The 21,359-nt window shown below is 47.9% G+C and overlaps 1 protein-coding gene across 2 annotated transcripts in view; it reads right to left on the reverse strand.

Moving 5' to 3' along the window:
• Nucleotides 1-21,359, reverse strand: part of PRCC (proline rich mitotic checkpoint control factor) — a 433,632-nt gene that overhangs the window by 108,935 nt on the left and 303,338 nt on the right. For both annotated transcript variants that reach the window (XM_069604586.1, XM_069604588.1), the window contains exon 5: nt 18,201-18,344. In XM_069604586.1, the coding sequence (XP_069460687.1) occupies nt 18,201-18,344 (144 nt within the window). The remainder of the gene's footprint in view (nt 1-18,200; nt 18,345-21,359) is intronic.

Genomic DNA, 21,359 nt, shown 5'->3' on the forward strand with positions numbered 1-21,359 from the left:
CAAGACAGTGCCATTTAAGTAGACATTAATGATGGTACTGGAGGAGTGGAAGGTAACCAGGAAGGCCTCTCACTGGGGGGGCCACCATTAATGGGAGAAGAGGAAAAAGGAGCGAGAACAGAGACCATATGGGGGGGGGATCCATAGGCCTGGAGAGGGAACGACAAAGAGGATGTCGGTAAGGGTCTGTCTGGAGGTAGCACTGGTGTAGCTATCAGCAAAAGGGAGGCCTGGGTTGGAGATCAGGATGTCCTTTTTGAGCTTCTTCCTGCCAGACATAGTGAGAGGGATAGGATAGTCAATAGAAAAGCAGTTGGAGAAGTTTGATGAGACAGAGAGCACCATAGAGGGTGCAGAGAGGAAGAGTGATGGGTGTGTGGGGCTGAGGCGAGTGCTGGGGAGCAGGTAGGCGGGGGAACCATGAGGAGGGGTACATGAAAAGGGGGGGCAGACAAGGACAAGAGCAACGGACCAGAGAAATCGGATGCAATACATAATCAACAGCAAAGTACAGCCCAAAATAGGGAACCTAGAAGAAAAAAGGATGCAGATGCAAAGGACCAACAACAGAGCAAAGGGGACCTAGAAGGGAAGAAAGGCAGAGCCACAACAAAGAACTGAGCACAGCAGGGGACCTAGATTGGAAGAAACAGGCAGAATAGCGTGATACCAAGAACCGTGGAGAACAGCACAAAATCAGAGCAAAGGACGCCACAAAAGGTTAATCACAAAAGGAACCTACAAGTAAAGAATGTACACAACAGGAATGCAGGCAATGCATGTAAGCCAACAACCATGGAGCAACAGAAAAACCGTCAAGAACAGTACACAATAGATCAAGGAAGGGAGCCAATATGAGAGGGTGAGGCAAGAGGCGGCGGGTACTAAGATGCGAGGGAAAGCAGTGACTAAGAGAAGGAGGGGTGCACGCGGCCAAGTAGCGAGGAAGCCCACACGTCCTAAGTCACGGGGAGTGCATGCGTCCTAAGTTGCGCAGGGGCACTCTCGGCCTAAGTTGCGAGGAAGCGTACGCGCCCTAGTATGCGAGAGGTAAGATGGCGTTAACATGTTTGAGGTGGATGGCTTTGAATGCAGAGTTCTTTGAAGGCAATTCTCTGAGGGATAGGGAGCCAGTGGAGCTAGGCAAGAGCGGGGTGATGTGTGAATGTTTGGGTAGGAGGAAGAGGAATCCGGCTGCTGCAGTTTGTATGGCTTGCAGGGGGGCACAGGTGTTGGGGAGACCAGTGAGGAGAGCATTTCCATAGTCCAGCTTAGAGAGAGCCAGTGCTTGGACTGCTTTGCGGAAGTCATCAAAAGGAAGGGTAGGTCTGATTTTGAATAGGAGGTGTAGTTGTAGATTGCATGTTTTGGTCACAGCGGCTATGTGGTGTGTGAAGGAAAGGTGGGAGTCGATGGTGAAGCCAGGGGATTTAACATGTGTGGAAAGAAATGTGTGGGTTGTCCGTGACAAGTTCTTGGATGCAGGGGGTGAGGTTGGATTTCTGCATTGGGGGACAGATGAGGAGGTACTCTGTTGCGTAAAGGTCGAGTTAGAAGAAGTGAGTGGCCATCCAGCTGGTGATGGTGTGGAGACATGTTTTAAGGGTGTGGAGTTGTGATGGGGGGATGAAATTTGGGAAAGTATTTGGGTCATCAGCGTATTGATGGAAATGTACTTTATTTTTGCCAAGAGTCTGTCCAAGGGATTCAACATATAGGTTGAAGAGGCGTAAAGGAGAATACGCCCTTGCAGGCCCCTATTCTTGATTGAGGTGGGGTCTGTAAGGAAGGCATGGTATCAAGAATAGACAGACACAAGTGATCACAGTTCAAGGGTGTTTATTAAACCTGATATGCAGGTTGGAAAAACACCTAATATAAACCTAAAGCTAAGATGGGAGCAAGATACAACCATCTAAAGAAAAATAAGGCAGTCTTAGTGGCGTTGTGTAAAAATAAAAGGGCCTATACTAAGAAAAACCTATTGCCAATCCTTATGCTAAATACAAAAAGAGTGTGGTATACGTTTCACAAGAAAGAAGTGTTCAGAAATGATAAGTCAGGAAGTGTTAGCCGGGGGTCTCTCTTCCCTACGTTTTGAGCGCGGGACAAAGCGGGCTTCCTGAGCACAGCACACGCTCGAGCTTTCCCAACGCAAGACAACAGTTCCGTTTCCAGTTATCAGGGCCTTCAGGGGTGAAGTCTCCTTTCTACAAAAGTCTCTTTCCTCCAAGGACCTGATGTGTTCAAAATAAACAAAAGTTCCTTTCCAAATTTGCGTTGGGTGATGACTTTTCACCCATGGACCTCCCCTCTTCCGGTCTCAGGTCCACAAACAGTTACTATCGATATCGGGACCTTCGGAGGTTAGCTTTCTTGCTTCCGATGGCCTAATAGGTTCAAAATAACAAAAAGTTCCTTTCTGAGTGCACATGAGATGACGATTCTGCACCCCCTGGGTCACATCTCTTCCAGGCTCAGACTCCTCTCGAATATCAGCCTCCCTCCGGTCAGGTTCACTTATATTCAAAATTATTTCTCGGTTGCATTCACAAATCGTTGGAGTGATTGCTTCTCACCCCTGGATCCCCCTCTTCCGGGCTCTGACCCTTTCTTGAATGTTTGCCTCCCTCTGTTGGGGTCACTCTGGCTTTTGCAAAGATCTTCTCCCCTTGGCATTCACAAATCTTAATCTCTTTTTAAACAATTCACTGTGGACATCCCTGTCGGGTTCACCTTTGTCAACACACTGTTCATTCGGACTTTAGGCTTCGCCCCTTTCCATCAGCATCCCTCTGTCGGGTTCACTCTTGCCAACTTTTACCAATCGCATAATTTCTTCTGCTTTCTTACGATGCGGGATTCACGTCCCTTAGTGTTACAATCTTCTGTCGGTCAAAGACTTGACCGCACAGATGATTTCACTAGACCCTTTCTCACCCCGTTCCCAAGGCCTTCTGGTAACGATAGTTTCAACAATAGGGTGATCGCCCAGAGTTTCTCGAGTAAACACCCACGTGGTGCCGGACTCCTCTGCAGCTGGTTTTCCCCACTCATATAAACAGTTATTTGTACCTTTCTTTAATTACCTGTTTGCTACTTTGCTCCACACAGTTCGGTTTATCGGTTCTCCCCTCGACTCACCGGCTGTGATAAACCACTTGGCTTTTCTTTTATCTGGAGTCAAGGATGGTACCCCGGGTAGCATGCGTCCCTCTTGGTCCTGCTCATCAGCATAAGCATGCTCCGTTGACATCTGCTGCAAAACACGTTGGCTATTGTCTGCGGTCTTACGATTCCTTTCAGGGAGGCTTCAAGGGTCTGGGTTGGAAAGGGCAAGGTCGCTTCTCTCCTTGTCACCCTCTCGATTCTCGCCGCCTTTCTCCTCCTCTTGAACTGCCGTGCCTGGATAGCAGTCTCGTCGTGCAGTATGCCTTGTTCGTCTTGTGTTCTCATGCTCCACCTTTTATCCCTGTGGGGAAAGGAAAGGGCCGTCGGGTGTGTGTGATTCTGGTCAAGTGCCTGACTTTTCCTGATCCTCGAGTTGGGACATGTGAGGTAAACTGCTTCAGTGTCAATCCGTTGTCTTGTGTGTCAGGATAAAGTGTTTGTGTCGAAAAGGGGAGGGAGGGCGTTCATGAGAAATTATATTCTTCGTCCTAAGGGAGTTGGTTAATTCAGAAGGGTGAGATTGGTAGGGTTTGAGAAACAAATGGAAATTACTGGGATTATTAACATTTATTTATAAAATGTATTACACGCCCAGACCCTTGGGTATCACGGCGTAGTTACAGACATCTTTAGCATTGAACTTGGGCATAGTTGCATACATATTAGCAGCAAGATAACGTTACAAAATAGTTCTTAAGGAATATGCTTGATTAACATGAAATGAACACGGGGGCTTGTGGAAACTGTAGTGTTTTGTCTGAGCAGATTGGGAGTGCGGGAAATAATTAGAGGCACAGGAAGGGGAACGACTGGGAGTATTTGGGTAGAACATAGGAAAACAGGGATTTTGGGACATAGTTTCTGGATATAATGGGGGTTTGGGATCATAAGGGATTTGGTATATTTGGGCAAGAGAGGAAAGGTGAGGAACGGAGGCAAATGTGGCCCGGCCTACAAAAGCCTCAGGGATTTCCGTCCTCCTCACCTTCCTCTTTGGTATAATACCACGTCTCCCCTGGGTTAATTCCCCGAGCACAACCCTGGGCTCCCATACACAGATTTTTACCCCGTTCGTCTACCCTTGGGTTAGGATAAGAGGGCCAGTTCTTCCCTGGCCACCTGAATAAGGAATTTCCAGAATCTACTTGGGAGAATACTCTCGGGTTTCTCACAGGTCTGAACGATAAGGGGGCACAGAGACAAAGTGTCCTGTCAGAGAGAAAGGAGGTGTACCAGTAGAGTACAGTGCCAGAGAGATTCATCCTATGGGTTAGGATGTCTAGTAGAAAGGTGTTATCGATGGTGTTGAAGGCTGCAGAGAAATCGAGGAGTATGAGTCGAACCGAGTGTCTTTTGTCGGTGATGCTGTGGTCACGAGGATGTGTAGAGTAGCAGTGTCCGTGCTGTGTCCAGGCTGAAAGCCAGATTGGGAGAGTTTGAGTAGGTTTGTGGTAATGTGTTGTTGCAGTTTCACGGTTTTATGCATCATCCACAATGTAATTTGAAACTCAAGACCAAAGTACCTGACATCTATTGACTCCATGTTTCATCCAAGAAGCTGCGCTGAGCCACCAATGGCCTCTAAGAACATCCAAACCATGATGAGAATGCGGTTATCAGCATCCCCCAAAATTCAGAATGAGCTCCCAGAGACCCTCCAACTACAGCAGAGCCACTCAAAAATCAGCACACTTAATAACCAGCCTATCCAGACAGGCCGTCTAACATGTCCTTATCTAATATCCACCTGTCTGGCTAGCATCTGGTTGGCCTCATACCCAACATCAGGACTACTCCCCTCCCTCTCACCCTTGATTTTCTAGGGACTTTGACTATGACAGAGGGGCGCAGCAGCAAAGAACCTAGAGTATGGCTTGTTTCCCAATACAGCTGCTACAATTATCACTTCCTCCCTAGTCTCTTGGTGTGTTACAAAAGAAAACCGATTGGCGATGCTCAATTAAAGTTGACTGTTCTATGTAATAGGTTATTACTGTGCCTTAATGTATGCTCTTTGGAGAAATGGCACTTCCTCCTCTCTTGGTATGATAAGGTTGGAATGCCTCTGTGGGTAGAGGGATGGGAGCAGAACCACAAGATGGGTGAGGTACTAACCAGAGGTAGCGTTATCGAGCACCCAAAGTGCCCTTTTCTTAAGTCATAAAGATGAAACTATGACATATTGGACTCCATCTCCTATAAGGCGGCATTCCCATGCAGGGAAGACCCAGAGTGAAGCCAGGAGTGAAGAAAGCCTGATGGAGAAAGTAGAAACGTGAAAGGGAACGCTAAACATCTGAAAAGCCCTTTCATGCATTTAAGAACTACACCCTCCATGATGCACTATTTAAGATGGGAAGATAGAGTGTAAGACAATAGAAAAAAATAACTCCCAAAGAGCCCCTTCACTTTAAGCCAGTACCTGGATTGGAGTAATATGACTACAGTTGCTGAATTCCTGAATCTGCCCCAGAATTTTGCACTGCCTCACAGAATGAGCAGGGAGACTGCAGAAGCCAGGTAAGCCGGAAAGAGGCAGTACAGGAGAAGCAGGCACACTAGATCCACAAGGTACAGCACACCACCAGCACCTCAAGCAGAGTCGCCATTTTGTTTTCAACAACATCCAAGATGGTTGGCAGTCCTTTTAAGCCCTCCAATAACCTAGAAATAGAAGAACAACCAGATTCCAAGTCATCTAATGGGAGTAAAGGAGATGGAAAGAAAGGAATGAGAGGGAGAGGCACCAAGCGCCAGGAGCAAATCAGAGGAGCGTGACTCAAATGTTTGAGAAGGGGCTGATCAGGAAATGGAAAGCCATGGGCAAGGACTATAAAAAGAGGACAATCAGAACAGCGTATCCTGGGGGGGGAAGGATGTTCCCTGCTGCAGTGTTCCATAAGGAAAGTAGAGGAAAAGGCTGTAGCCCACTTGAGGCAGAGAAGAGGGAACCTTTACCTGGTTGCTCCAGTACAAGGAGGAGACTGGTGAAGCAGATGCCAAGAGTCTGTGGCTACGCTGGGAACAAATTGTGGGCAGACACACGCTGTACTGCAGTGTTGATCGGCGATGCCGTACATTATCAGGAAATGAATAGCAGATTAAACGTGAAGACAAAAGGGTGTAATATGGCATAGAGTTGGTTGCTAAGCAGTCTATGGACCGGCTCACTGGAATTTCTCCAGTTGACAATACAATGTTGAAGATGTAAAATAGGCATGTTGCATTCATCACAAGAGGAAATGGGTGGACCAGTGACTGATGGAAAACACCTTTTTGTCTTGAGAAAGGCCAAATTCAAAATGTAGAGCCAGAACTAAGACTCCAGTACCTAATCTCAATGGCTGAAACAGAGTTATATTGACACAAAGATTATTGGTTGTTTATTTGCATAGGTTTCGATGCATATCAAGGTTACCTGAGACCAATCTACATTGTAGAGTGCGGAGAGGCCTTCTGTTCCTAGTCTCTTCCTACAGATCAAGGATGTGGGACATTGCTTGAATGATGTGATCTGTTCATAGGATCTATATAGTGTAGGAGGTTTCTGATCGTATAAGATATCAAATTTAAGTAATGATCTGTATATGACACTACAGATATTAAGTCACAGTAATACATAACCATCACAAAAACGCCTTGGAAGAACGATAATCTAATTTGAGAAGTGATGTCTGTTGCAATAATATTCAATTTAAACAAGTTTTAGAAGAATAAAAGGAGATACATGACAAGTGTGTGTGTGTGTGACCATTCCCTGTCAAGTAGTGAGAGCTGAACGTGTGCTACTCCAGTTAAGTGCTTTATGAGAGAGTCCTACTGCAAATCCTGCAGCTTATGATGGAGGCCTGCTGTAACCATTCAAACCTGGGGCCTATGAAGCCTAAACCCAATGTCTGGGAGAGCGAGTGTTGGAGTAGTTGATAAGGGCCCCACGGGTAAAGAGATGTTTAAATTGTGCGTGCCATATTGGTGGCTGATGTTGACAATGTGGCAATTTAGCATGAATCCAGTGTAGCAAATGGGAATGAGGTATGCATTATTTTTAGTGTCGTTTATGTTTTAGTTGATTCATTTTCAAATTGGATGTGCACAGCATGATAAATATCAAAACTGCTGATACAATATAAACGCAAAAAGGTGCCTCATGCCACATATATCACTTAATCAAGCAGCGAGGAGGTCTACATGTGCATGCGAGGAAGGAGATTTGAAATGGAAAAATCAGTGCGAGAGGATGCAGTAGTCCTGAACATACATGTATAGGTACACATTCATGGGGGTCTCTAGGGAAATAGGTTTTGGGCAGCATGAATGATCTGTTTTTCTGCAGAGTTCTCTGATAAATTAGGAATTGTGCTGGCTGAAAACCTGGGTTGGGCAATTGAACTCTGTGTGACTGAAAAACTAGCTTTACAAGGTTGGGGAAGGACAGCAGCAGCTGTGATGAATATCAGATGGTCAGTTTCGGGCAGCCCATTTGTATGGCCTAAGTGCATTGTGAAGGGGAGAAGCAATCTCTGTATATGATATGGCATTTATAACGCGTCTTTACACAAGTGTTTCAAGGCATAATTATATAGGCGTCTGTCACGAACCTCGCCCAAAACCCCCTCTGGCAAACCCATTGGCCAGGTGGAGTCAGGACTCGGGCCTCTAGAGCCTGGCATCCTCTTCAAAAGCCCTTATGGAGCCAGTCCTGGCGCCTGTGGCGTCAGGCTCCTACACCAAGAAAAACAATATGCTTGGGAACTACTTTATTGTATTGTCAGCAGAGATAGAGGCATCCACATAGCTTGGTTCTTAAGAACCAAGCTATGCGGTCTACTGTTTTGAGTGTGGTACCCTAGGGACTACTTTACCTGGACTATTTAAACCACCCCGAGCAAGACAACACGCTTCGCGTTACTTTGCAGCTTGCATAGTGACGCTCACCATGTCCAGCTATTCCCTCGAACCTCGGAGAAGCAGAACCTGCAAGGAGACAAAAGGAACATCATCCCACTCGCAGCTACTGAAAACTGTACGCTTCCCGGACAGAACGACCTGAAAGAGGAAGATAGAGGCAACATTAAAGAAAGCAGTAGAGACATTTACAAATTACGAACTGCTCAAATGGCTTACCTGGGTGGTCGCCTCTCGGCTGGCACCACTCTGGACATTCCACTCTGAAGAACACTGCGACCTACAAGGAAGGAAAACACAGGTTAGCAAAGGCAAGACTTTGCAGCGCTGCGCATAGCGCTTACTTACCGCATCATAGTGCTCTTAATGTACCATCATTTACCAGCGGGGCTCAACCAAGCCAGTTCGCCGCGCTGAAGCTCTGCATACCTAAGGGAGAAAAAGGAGACATTTTAAACAAAGAAAGGCATGCAGGATAGCAACAAAACTAAAGAACAGCAATAAGACCTAGCTGAACAATATCAAACGGGCCGGCGTCAGTGAAGTAACTGGACCGCACTTGCCCATGAAAGAAAACACGCCCCTGCAAAGAAGGCAGGACGGAGAGCACGCCTAATTCTACCACAAGGCAGAACCTTCCCCGTAGACCACATCAGGGCAAAGCTGAGAAGCATACCAGCGAGTAACCCGGCTGGGTGGCATCCCTGTGGATACCAGGTGAGCGTAACAGAACGCAAAGCCTACCATATCAAATCCACCTGGGCGCCATGGAGACATCAGAAATGGACCAATTGGCCCAATTACTAGGAGAGCTTCGTGCTGAGGTTCATTCTGCCCGACAAGAGACTAATGCCCTCCGGAGAGACCTAATAGTGACCAAAGAACGCACTGAAGAGATTAGCAGGCAATACTTGCAATCACAGGCAGGACAGACGCCTCTACCTGGAAGCAATCCAACAATGCAAAACCCTGCCATACAACCCACTCCGGTACAGATCACGTTACCTGGAACAGTGCCCCTGGCACCACCAGAAAGGTTCTCAGGCGACCCACGGAAGTATGCGGCGTTCATCAATCAGTGCCGCCTTTATTTTCTTTGTAGGCATGGAGCATTCCCAAACGACCAAGCTCAGGTAGCTTTTGTCTTATCATACCTGAGTGGTAGTGCAGCAGATTGGTCGGTGCCGTTGGTAACCCATAACGATCCTCTATTACATGACTTTGGGGGGTTCCAGAGAGAAATGGAAAAACGTTTTGCTCGCCATAGCCAGGAACAAGCAGTAGACAATGAACTCTTGTCCCTCCGACAGGGGAATCGGGACTCATTAACGTACATTGCTACCTTCAACAGACTGGTTGCCGAAGCTAGGTGACCAGAAAACAAAAGAACCACTTTATTCCATCAAGGCTTACGAGGCGAATTAAAGGTCGTCTTAGCCCACGTGGTCGATCCACCCAGAGACTGAAGAATTCATAAATCTGGTCGTGCAGCTAGACCACCGGTTGCAGGACCAAAAGGCAGACCGGTCTAAGACGGAATCTCGGACAGAGTATGTTCGACCAAGGGAAAACACATCACGTGTACCTGAAAATGCTGAAGAACCCATGCAGATTGGAGGGATACGGCCTCCATTAACAAAACAAGAGCGGGACAAAAGAAGACAACAGCTTTGTTTGTATTGTGGTAAACCAGGACATTTCCTGAAGGACTGTCCAGTAAAACCCCCAAGAAGAACAGTCGGGGCCACAGAGAAGGATGAAGCTAAGGAATCGGAAAACTACGAAGCTCGACAAACGTAGAGGTCAGTTTGTCGAGTGAGAAGAAAGAGTTGCTGACCTCGCACTTTGCAATACCAGTGATCTTAATTAACCACCAACAGTCGTCAAGAATGCATGCTGTTGAAGCATACATTGATAGCGGAGCAGTTGGAAATTATTTTGATCAAGAACTGGCAGCAGAGATGGGGCTTCCTTTGTGTTCTAAGCCAACTATGGAAAAGGTAACCACCGTGGATGGGACAGAAATCACTTCCGGACCAGTAACCCAGTGCATAGCCAGGGTAACCTTGCTGTGCCAGGACGGACATCAGGAGTCTATTTCATTCGATCTCATCAAGGCACCTCAGTTCAGGCTAATACTAGGGATGCCATGGTTGGTTGCTCACAACCCTTTGATAGACTGGCGGGCATGAAAATTAACCTTCCCCGGTGACTGCTCCCCTGCCTGCTATTACCAAGAGGAGAAACCCGATGTCTGTATCCCCATGACTCCCGGAGCGATAGTATCAACCCTGGGAGCAACTAATACCTTGCCAAGTGAATACCATGATTTCCAGGCTGTTTTCCGAAAGGACCAAGCCAATAAATTGCCGCCGCACAGGCCCTATGACTGTCAGATCGACCTTGTTCCTGGTGCACAAATCCCTTGCGGCAGGATCTACGCTCTCACAGAACCAGAAAACCTTCAGTTGAAATCCTATTTAGATCAGTACCTTGCAAACGGATTTATCCGTCCTTTGAAGTCCCCCGCAGCCAGTCCTTTTTTCTTCATAACGAAAAAAGGAGACTTGAGAACCTGTATTGACTACCGCGCATTGAACCAGATCACCATAAAGAACCGCTACCGCTTGCCACTTATCCCCGAGATGCTAGACCAAGTTAAAGATGCCCAGATTTATACCAAATTGGACCTTCGAGGAGCGTACCACCTGGTCCGAGTCAGAAAAGGAGATGAATGGAAAACCGCCTTCCGTACTAAGTACGGCTTTTTTGAATATCAAGTCATGCGCTTCGGGTTATGCAACGCTCCTGCGGCATTCCAGTATTTCATGAATGACGTCTTAAGGGAGTTAATTGATGTGTGCGCCTTAGTGTACATAGACAACATCTTGGTATACTCGGCCTCGAAACAAGATCATGTCGGGCACGTTCGTTCAGTCCTCACCGAGCTCAGTCAACATCGCTTGTTTGCAAAGCTTGAAAAATGCCTTTTTCACATCACCAAAGAAGAATCTCTTGGTTTTATCCTTACTCCAGGAGGCATCAGAATGGACGTGCACAAGGAAGATGCCATTCTGAAATGGCCTTCACCGATGTCTTTGAAAGGGGTACAAAGCATGCTGGGCTTTGCAAACTTCTACCACCGGTTCATCCCAGACTTCTGTCAGGTTGTGCACCCAATCACAGTACTATTACGGAAAAAATAAAAAGTTTGGTTGGACCGAAGAAGCAGAAGAAGCCTTTCAGGAACTTAAACAAAGGTTTACCTCCGCTCCAATCCTGCGACATCCTCATCCAGACCTCCCTTATGTTGTTGAAACTGATGCGTCCAGTCTTGCAATGGGGGCTGTCCTTTCACAGAGAGACCCGGAATCTGGCCAGCTACATCCTGTGGCCTTCTGGTCAAAAAAGTTCTCACCTCCAGAGATTAATTATGCCATCACGGACAAGGAACTCCTGGCTATCAAATCCGCCTTTAAAGCCTGGAGGCACTACCTTCGGGGGGCCAGACACACCATTACAGTGATCACAGACCACCGAAACCTGCAATATCTCAAAACAGCCAAGGCCCAGTCCTCGCGCCAATAACGGTGGGCCCTTTCTTCGCCGAATATGATTATGTAATCACATTTCGACCAGGAGTCAGAAACGGAAAGGCAGATGCCTTATCTCGCATGGGATGGGCATGGATGAAATAGTATATACAACTCCAGACCCAGTACCTATTATACCTGAAGACAAACTCTTGGGTATCACGACAGCCTTAACACAAGCAGAACTACGAAAAGAAATCCAACGGACAATGAATCATGATGCCTACCTTGCATGATAAACTCAAGGAGAACAATATACCATCAAGGACCAACTACCCTTTTTTAGGGATCGCCCATATGTACCCAAGAAGGAATTACAACAGCATATTATTTCAAACTATCACGATTCAATGATCGAAGGGCATCCTGGGATCGCCAAAACCCTAGCTAAGGTGAAAGAGAACTTTTGGTGGCTTACCTGGCGCAAGGACATCATTCAGTATATTCAGTCCTGCGGTGTCTGCGCACAAAATAAATCACAGAAACAAAAACCATCTGGTCTCCTACAACCATTGGACATTCCTCCAGTTCCATGACACACTCTTTCCCTTGACTTCATCACTGATCTACCTCCAAGCCAAGGGTTCAACACCATCCTTTTAGTTGTGGACTTATTCTCGAAGAAGGCCCATTTTATTACTCTCAAAGGCCTCCCAGACGCAGCCACTTTAGCAAAAGTGTTCCTGGAGGGCGTGGTTAAGCTACATCACTTCCCTTCGGTTCTGGTCTCTGATCGAGGCAGCCAGTTTGTTTCAAACTTCTGGAAAAAATGTTGTGCAATGGCGCAGATTGACGTTCGGCTATCTACCAGTCACCATCCCCAAACAGACGGCCAAACCGAGAGAACCAATCAGACACTCGAGCAATATTTACGGGGCATGCTGCACCACGAACAAAGTAATTGGAAAGACCTACTATGGATAGCCGAATATGCATATAACAATTCTTTGCATTCAAGCACGGGACAAATGCCCTTCTATACCCTTTATGGCAGACATCCATGTACCTCTGAACTAGACCTTCCAGCCAGCTTGGAAATGCCAGCGGTAAAGACTCTACACACAACCATTACTCAGGCTTTCAAAAGGGCAAAGGAACGCCTTATTCATGCCAAAGAAAAACAAAAGAGATTTGCCGACCAACACCGGAAAAAGGCCCCCGATTATCAAGTAGGAGACAAAGTTTGGTTAGCCGCTAAATTTGTACCCATCAAGGGAACCCAGACCTTTCATCCCAGATTCTTAGGACCCTATACCATTAAGGCAATTATCAACCAAGCAGCCGTGAAACTGGATTTACCACCTAATCTACACATCCACCCGGTATTCCATGTGTCCCTCCTGAAACCAATGCAACCCGGCACACGGATTGGGACACCACCTAAGCCCATACTTGTTGACGGAGAACCAGGATTCAAAGTCAAAGATACCTTGGACTCTACATACTCTAGGACCAAGATATATTATCTCGTCGATTTGAAATGATTTGGAGCACAAGATAGATCCTGGGAGCCCAGTGAGAATATCCAAGCACCACGTCTAATCAGGAAATTCCATTGGAACTTCCCAACCAAACCTGGGCCAGACAGAAGGAACACCATGGGAGGGGCCTTAGGGGGGAGTGCTGTCACGACCCTCGCCCAAAACCCCCTCTGGCAAACCCATTAGCCAGGTGGAGTCAGGACTCGGGCCTCTAGAGCCTGGCATCCTCTTCAAAAGCCCTCATGGGGCCAGTCCTGGCACCTATGGCGCCAGGCTCATACACCATGAAAAACAATGTGCTTGGGAACTACTTTATTGTATTGTCAGCCAACATGGAGGCATCCACATAGTTTGGTTCATAAGAACCAAGCTATGCCGTCTAGTGTTTTGGGTGTGGTAGCCTAGGAACTACTTTACCTGGACTATTTTGTTGGGGCTATTTAAACCACATCGAGCAAGACAACACGCTTTGCGTTACTTTGCAGCTTGCAACGTGATGCTCACCGTGTCCAGCTATTCCCTCGAACCTCGGAGAAGCAGAACCTGCAGGGAGACAAAAGGAACATCATTAGCAGCAGCATCTTACCTGCAGTCTTCATCTTTAAACACTCGCAGCTACTCAGAACAGCTTCCTCGAATCTGCACACCTCCCGGACAGAACGACCTGAAAGAGGAAGATAGAGGCAACATTAAAGAAAGCAGTAGAGACATTTACAAATTATGAACTGCTCAAAAGGCTTACCTGGCTGGTCGCCTCTCGGCTGGCACCACTCCAGACGTTCCACTCGCGCTGAAGAACACTGCGACCTACAAGGAAGGAAAACACAGGTTAGCATAGGCAAGACTTTGCAGCGCTGCGCATAGCGCTTACTTACCGCATCATAGCATCATGAGATCCAGTGTGTCTATATGGGCGTGTAATCTATGGGCTGCGCGTGATGGGGCTCTGCGGGCCGTCCCGGACCTATCCAGGTCTTTGTCTAGAATCAAATTCATGTCACCGCCCCATATGATGGGACTCCCAATATATTTCAGAAGGGTGGTGGTGATGGCATCAAAGAACTCAGGGGCATCAAAATTAGGGGCATATGTGTTCACTACGAGGCATCCCATATTAGCGAGTGAGCAATGGAGGATCACGTATCTACCCTCAGGGTCAATATGGCTGGAGCGCAGGGAAAACTGGACTGACTTATGGATTAGAGTTAGGACCCCCCCCCCTGGATTGGGTGGAGTACTTTGTATAGAATCTGTTGCCCCACGTGACGGCGAGACATGCTGCTAGGCGCCCAAGAGCATGGGTTTCTTGGAGGAAGAGGATTTTGGCGCCATGTCGCTGGGCATAGGCAGTTATCCTGCGGGCCTTAGTGAAATTGCTTAGGCCACAAATATTCCATGTGACAATGTTCAGAGACATAGCGACATATTATGGACCATCCCAGTCGTAGTATTCGTTAGGAGTTTTCCTTATACGCTTGCTGTGTGCACAGTAGTGTTGAGTTGAAGTCATGCGTCTCTCAGCCATGTTTTTAACTGTTAACACAACCCCAATTACGCCACCCCCCCACCCTCACTGCCCAACCCCAACATGCAGTGCAGACCTCCCACCCCAGAACCGAAGCCCCTTGGGCCTGCTCCGACCGGAAACCAAAAGTTAAGAGGACCAGATCCAACGTGGGTAGGGCCATATCCTAGCCCAACAGGGGCCAGTCAATAGAAAGTGAAAGCAAACATTGCAACTGCAACGGGGGTGGCGCTGGTGCCGTGCGGCCGGCCTTTGTGGCTTGATGTGGGGCAGCAGATGCTGTCCCGAATGTGTTGCTGCGGTACAACGGGTATCACAGACAGCCTCTGAGACCAGAGAGTACCCTCTGGCAAGTTGACATCGCGAGAGAGAGCCGGGTACAGGGATAGCTCCAGGAGCCAAGTGGGGGAGAAGGCAAAGAAGCAGTTTAGGAGCTAGCCTGTGGCCCGCATACACATGTCAAGAGGCCGCAGTTACTGAGTGGACACGGTGGGGTTGCCATCAAAACATCGAAAGTCATGGATCCGTGGACATTTTTATAAAATCGTGGGCTGTGTAGTCTATGGCGTGTGGTCGCCTCGCGGCCCGGGAAGAGGTATATGTAATTCAATGAACTTCACCGCTTCGTCAGGGACAGTGAAGAAGCAGATCTTGCCATCATGAGTAATCTTTAGTCGTGCCGGGAACAGGATGGCGTAGGGGACGTTGCGCTCCCTGAGCAGCTTTTTGACGCCTAGGAACTGGCGCCTTTCCTGCTGCACCGCCAGCGAGAACTCCGGGAAGATTCTAACAGTATGGGCTTCAAATCGCAGGTCTCCCTTTTCCCGCGACAGGCGGAAGATGAGATCTCTGTCGCGGTAGTTGAGAATCCTGGCGATAATGGGTCTGGGGATGTCGCCGGGTCTGGGGCACGGAGACAGGGCCCGATGAGCCTGCTCGACCGTGAAATGCGGAGAGAGGGCAGGGTCGTCCAGTAGGTCCTTGAGGAGTTTCTCCACTACATCCTCCGTCCGCCCCTTAAGGGCATTCTCAGGGACCCCGATGATGCGCAAGTTGTTCCTACGGGAGCGTGACTCCAGATCGTCACACTTCGCCTTGACACTTTTCAGGTCGCGCGTTAGGGAGGCCACAGTGTCCTGGTGTGCGGTGATGCCATCTTCGTTCACCGAGATCCTATTTTCAGTCTCGGTGATCCTCGATCCCGCCTGGTCCACTCAAGCCTTAAGCGAGGCGACATTAGCATTGATGTCTAATTTTTCATGGAAGAAGGCAAAGATTTTAGCCATGGATTCCATTAGTAGGGTGCGGTCAGGGGCTCCGACCGCTCAGTGCAGGGTCAAGTCTGGCTCGTCTTGGGGCGATGATGTGCTGGCTGGCTCATCTCGAGGGACCGCTTTAGCGTACTTGTCCATTGTACCTCCTTGGGCCCCCGCCTTGTTTCTGCTAGGCATTGTCGTTGTGGTGGGCCCGGTTGCATTGAGGGCCCATTTATGAGTAGGATGGAGAACTGAGAAGGGCAGGGGCCGGCAGGCTCAAACGCAGTGTCCTTCGGTGGCGGTAGGCGGTAGAGGGCAGTTGGGGGGCCACCACAGATAGCAGAGAGTCAGCGGTGGAGCGGCAAGTCTGATGGCAAGCGATCGCGGCCTCCTCATGTGTACAGGTTGCATGGGGGTGCCAGCGGGATCTTTCTTAGGAGGGCGCCGGCAGAGGCGGCGACAATGTCAGCGGGAAAGTGGGCAGACAGTATGGTGAGGGATGCTTCCTTATGACAGTACTGGCCCGTAAGGTTGCACACAGCGGGCAGAGGTCTCGACGCCCACCGCTCCAGCCCCTACTCACCTGGTCCGCTGCGGCAGCGGGGCGATAAGATCCTCCGTGTTGTCGGCACCGGGGAGGTTGCGATGATCAGTGACGCAGCAGGTGGCATTCACAGTATGGCGGCGTCCGCAGCAGGACCCCCAGGCACCCACGCGATTACACATAGCGGCGGGAAGCAGGAGCGGGGAGGGGACCCAGAAGTCAGGCAGGCCAGGCGGGAGGGCCGGATGTTAGGCAACCGCCGGGGCCGGGTGGAATACTAGGCCCAAATCCGACAGGGCCGTCAGCCAGGTCCCAGGTGGGCCGATCGAGACCAAAATCGCACAAAATGTCCAGTGCAGTGGCAGATAGTCCTTCACAATGTCGGGAACCGCATATGGGAGCAGATGAACGCCGAGGCCGCACGGAGCTGAAAGGCTAGGCAGCCATCTTGGGCTGCTCCACAGTGCCACCCCCGGTAAGTCACATAGTTTAGAATGAAATGTGGACACCAACATGTTTGGGCGATAAAACCACCAACAATAGATCAAAAGGAAATTTGTCTTCACATCAATGGTATTTTCATAGAATAGCTTTGTGCGTCACAAGTAGAGGTAAAGGTATCTAACCAGATGGAACCTGTGATAATTGAAATTGTAAGTTGTGTGAACTGTGTAACTAGGAGATGAGGCTATGACCAAACATGGAAAGGCCCCAGAGAGGGGTGTAGAGCAAATATGGAACATGCAAAAAGTTAGAGAGGATGGTGCTTAGATTAATGTACTAATACGAAGTGTGGGAAGTGAAGGGATTATGAATACATTGTGTAGGTTTAACCAATCATGTGTTGGGGGGGGGGTTGACTCTAACCAAACCTTTGGGAGTGTTTTAACTGTTGCAAATTGTATAACATGTGTGCTTCTGGGAGACAGGTTAGTTTGACTCTTTAATGTCATCTAACCCCTCCCGGCCGATTGTACAATAAACTTGCTTTACAGACAAAGCATGTACATACTCTTTAAGGGTGGGCCTGCTTTTGGTTCCAGTGATCAAAAGGCCCATTGCTACATTAGCCCTGTTTGGAGCCTGAAATGCATGTTTCAGGAGTGACTGGTTGTAAATCCAGAGAGAACTAAAGACCAATCTGTTTTTTGTATCACAATCAGAATGATCTTAAAAATAGGATTTAAAACGGTTTGCTCTGGCCAAACCTTGAAAGTTGTATGTCATTAGGTTAGGGTAGCCAGAAGGATATGGACTAAAGACTATGGGCCTACAAGGATTAGGTTAAGCAATTTAGAGAGTCGGAACAGTAGAACCGCTTATTTTGTTAGCCCATACAGACACATTTTTTGTACAGCGAAATCACTTTAGTTTTAGGGTTTTCCCTAGTTCCAGTAGGCGTTTGTCGTGGCACCACTTTGATCTTGACAGTAAAGTAAGGGTGTTAAACCAGATTTATAGTTTTGACGTTTCCCACTGTCTAGTTACGCACAGCTTTAAGGTTTCCAGAAACAAGACTAATTTAGCTCTGATTGATGGCCCTCCCCTCCCTGTACACTGAAGCATTGTTGCATGTGGAACGTAACAAAAGCCCAAAAAAGGAGTTGCAAATTTCAATGAATTTTAAAAACCTTTAGTTCTTTTTTAAGTAGCATCCAATATTGCGAAAAAACCTGAAAGGTTCTGTGGCTTGCTTTCTTTGTAGACTCTGACACGTCAACCTACCTTACTGAAGGATTTCATGTTTTTTTCTTCAGTCAGAGACTTAGTCAGCCACTGTTGGTTCCCACTCAACTGGTCATCTCCTTTAATCTCCAGAAAATTGATCTCTTCTCTGCCGCGGTTTCGCTTTCCTTGGAGACGCTTAAACTATATAAAGAAACAAAAAGAGACCAGAAACATGTATACTTGAGTATCAGTTTGTGGGTAACACTCTTTCATACAGTGTCAATTCAATAAGGGATTACACATCTTACATTATATTTTATAGGACTGAGTAGTACAGGAATTGCACTGTAGTTACTGTCCTCAAACAAGTAGGTTTTGAAGCATAGTATAAAGACCAGAACATGGCTTGTCTAATAGGCTTGGAAGAGAGGTTTTGGGGTCCAGCAAGAGATGGATGAGGACTGGTGGCATATGTGTTAGGGTGGTAGGCTGAGCGAAACGGTGTTCTGTCTCACTGTTTACTGAACAAGACAGTTGGTTATGAACCAGATACAAGGAGGGACAGCGAATTACATTGTTGATTGAGCAATATCCCAAAACTATAGTAATCGTAAGAAATCCAATCAAAACCAATCCTGTTGGAAATGCCCTAAAATAATATCACTAAGGAAATCCTAGCATTAAATAGAACATACCACTCATGTTGTTGGAATCAATCGACACCCAAAGCAGGTTTACAATCACAGATATTACCAATGTTTACTACACTAACTTGAAGAAGCAAGGGTGCCCTAAACACAGGCCCCGTGTCGGCACCATCTTTTTACTTTTGTCAACTTCACATATCCATTAAAAATAATAAATTCACATACACATGATTACTTTTCACAGGTTTAAATATAAATTGAGGAATTAGTGCAGACTACTGAAACCCATAAAGACTACTCCAGCTTGCTTACATATGACACAGGGTATACTGCACCTCGCACATAAAGGAAGTTGAGCAACATTTGCATAGTATTAATTTGGCTTCGCACAAGGGATGCAAATTCCTCCTACACAATATATGCATACATAAACTGAGTAAATATCTTAGTTTCAAGTGAAGATGGCTCCTATTCCATGGTGCTCTTATGGAAGAGCTTTACTTCTTCGCCAAGGAGGTGAAGGCGTTTAGAGGATAACTGCCAGTGCCTGGGGTTGTATACTGCAAAGCTTTATCTGCAGTTCGATGTAATGAAGTACCCTATTTTACAAGTGTCCAATACCCACTTATCCAAGGTCATTTATGTCATCCATCCCCCAAGGGTGCAACAGAGAGGACCTGAATTTGGGAGTCATTGTTTTGAGGAAGAGAATGGGTGTTCCTCTTCCGAGGCATCTGTCACGGTACTGCAGCTTTCATTGTGAATGAGAGAACGGTGGGAATCCTGTTGCACGTTCTCCCCAAACTCTCTTGGTTGTCTGTGATATTGGTGGGGTACACCATAACTGTGGCTTTTAGTCTGGACATTTTGGGACCCGACGATGCCCGCCCAGAGCAGATAGGTCTGCGTTGTGTGTTGGTCCATTGTTTTTAAGTTATCAAACTCGGGGTGTGGCCAGCTGTCTGAGCATGAGCATGTAGCTCTCTGGTGCGCCCGAGCCACCTGACAACATCCTAAATAAATCCTGCATTTGTGGATATCTAAATTTGCCCACAACAGACTCAGTGAAGTGACTGTACAGTGATAGGGGGAGCATCTCCTTCACCTTCTTTATTCACTCAGTGAGAGGAAACCACGAGATAAGATTCTGCTTGCATTGGGGCAGGTTTGGAGGAGGCAAGGAGGGTCTCAGGGTGGAGGGGCAGACCTCTGAAGCATCTTGGCACTAAGTAAGTGCAGACCCTTGTTGTACATAATAGAGCAACGTAGACTCACAGGGAGAAGTGGGGGCTAAGAACTGGCACATCGAAGCACCCAGCCTAACCCTTATATCTGGAGGACTTGAAGAGGACGGAGAAGCAGCTGAGGAGCCGGGAAGCAGGCAGCCACTCTGGGCTTGGTGAGGCATAGAGATGGAACAACCCCATCCTACCCCCAGTCGGAATATCCTGCAGCTCGGTGGCCAGAGAGCCTGGGGGAGAACTAACGGACTGAGCACCCCTCCTGAGAAGAGCGGGAGTGGGTAAAAGGGAGCCAGTTATATATGATATGATATATATATATTTTATTTATATTGCGCCCATACACAGGTGTTTCAGAGCGCGACCAGGCAAAGGGAGGGGGAGCAGGGGAGAAAAACAAAACAATCTTACTAGGCCCAGTGACATTGAGAATGCGCAAGTGCACGGGATAGGGTAAGGGGGAAAAGTGCAAAGGAAAAAAGGGAGGGGGTAAGGAAGTGCAAGACATAGGAAAACTATAAGTTGGTGAATAAAATAAGTGAATAAATAAGGCGATAAGAGCAGTGATTGGTGCAGCCCGTGAAGGGAGAAGTGCAGGGCAAGTCAGATAGGGTAACATCTGATAAGTGCAGGAGAGGAGTGGGGGGACCTGTAAGGGTACAGATAACAGATCCCAGTGCAAGTGTGGCCAGGAGGCAGTCCCGTAGATGTCCGGGAGGGCACTTAACTGAGTCAAGGGGGCCCCGTTGGCAGGTGAGGCAAAGCTGAGAAGAGAAGGCAGATCAACAGGGGAGGACAGTGGCAAAGGCAGATGCGAAGGGGAAGGTCTCAAGGAGCTTCCGAAATCATGGATGGTTTTCCTCCAGTTTCAGGGTGGCAGGGAGGCCATTCCAAAGAGATCTGCCCCCTGCACGTTTCTTAGAAAAACGGCTGACCCTGAGGGAGTTAGAGGTAGAGGAGCGAAGGGCTCGGGAAGGCAGGTATTTACGGAGGGATAGTTGAAGGTATTTTGGACCCAGGCCCCAGAAAGCCTTGTGGACGATGCAAAGGGTTTTGAATTTAATCCTTGCATCCACTGGGAGCCAATGGAGGGATTTCAGTACTGGAGTGATACAATCCCAGGGCTTGAGGCCAATGACAAGTCTTGCAGTTCTGTTCTGGATTAGTTACACAGAGAGCTGAGAGGGAGACACCAGAGGGAGTCGGGACAGAAGCCGGAGGCTGCGAGGAAAGCAACAGGAATGCGAGAGAGAGGAGAAATCACCAGAGGGGGGCGACCGCTGGAGGGTCTGGGGGAGTGACACTGGAAGCCCTAATGGAAGCCATTC

The sequence above is a fragment of the Ambystoma mexicanum genome, chromosome 1p (assembly GCF_040938575.1).
Source record: "Ambystoma mexicanum isolate Mex_15411 chromosome 1p, UKY_AmexF1_1, whole genome shotgun sequence".
Classification (NCBI taxonomy): domain Eukaryota; kingdom Metazoa; phylum Chordata; class Amphibia; order Caudata; family Ambystomatidae; genus Ambystoma; species Ambystoma mexicanum.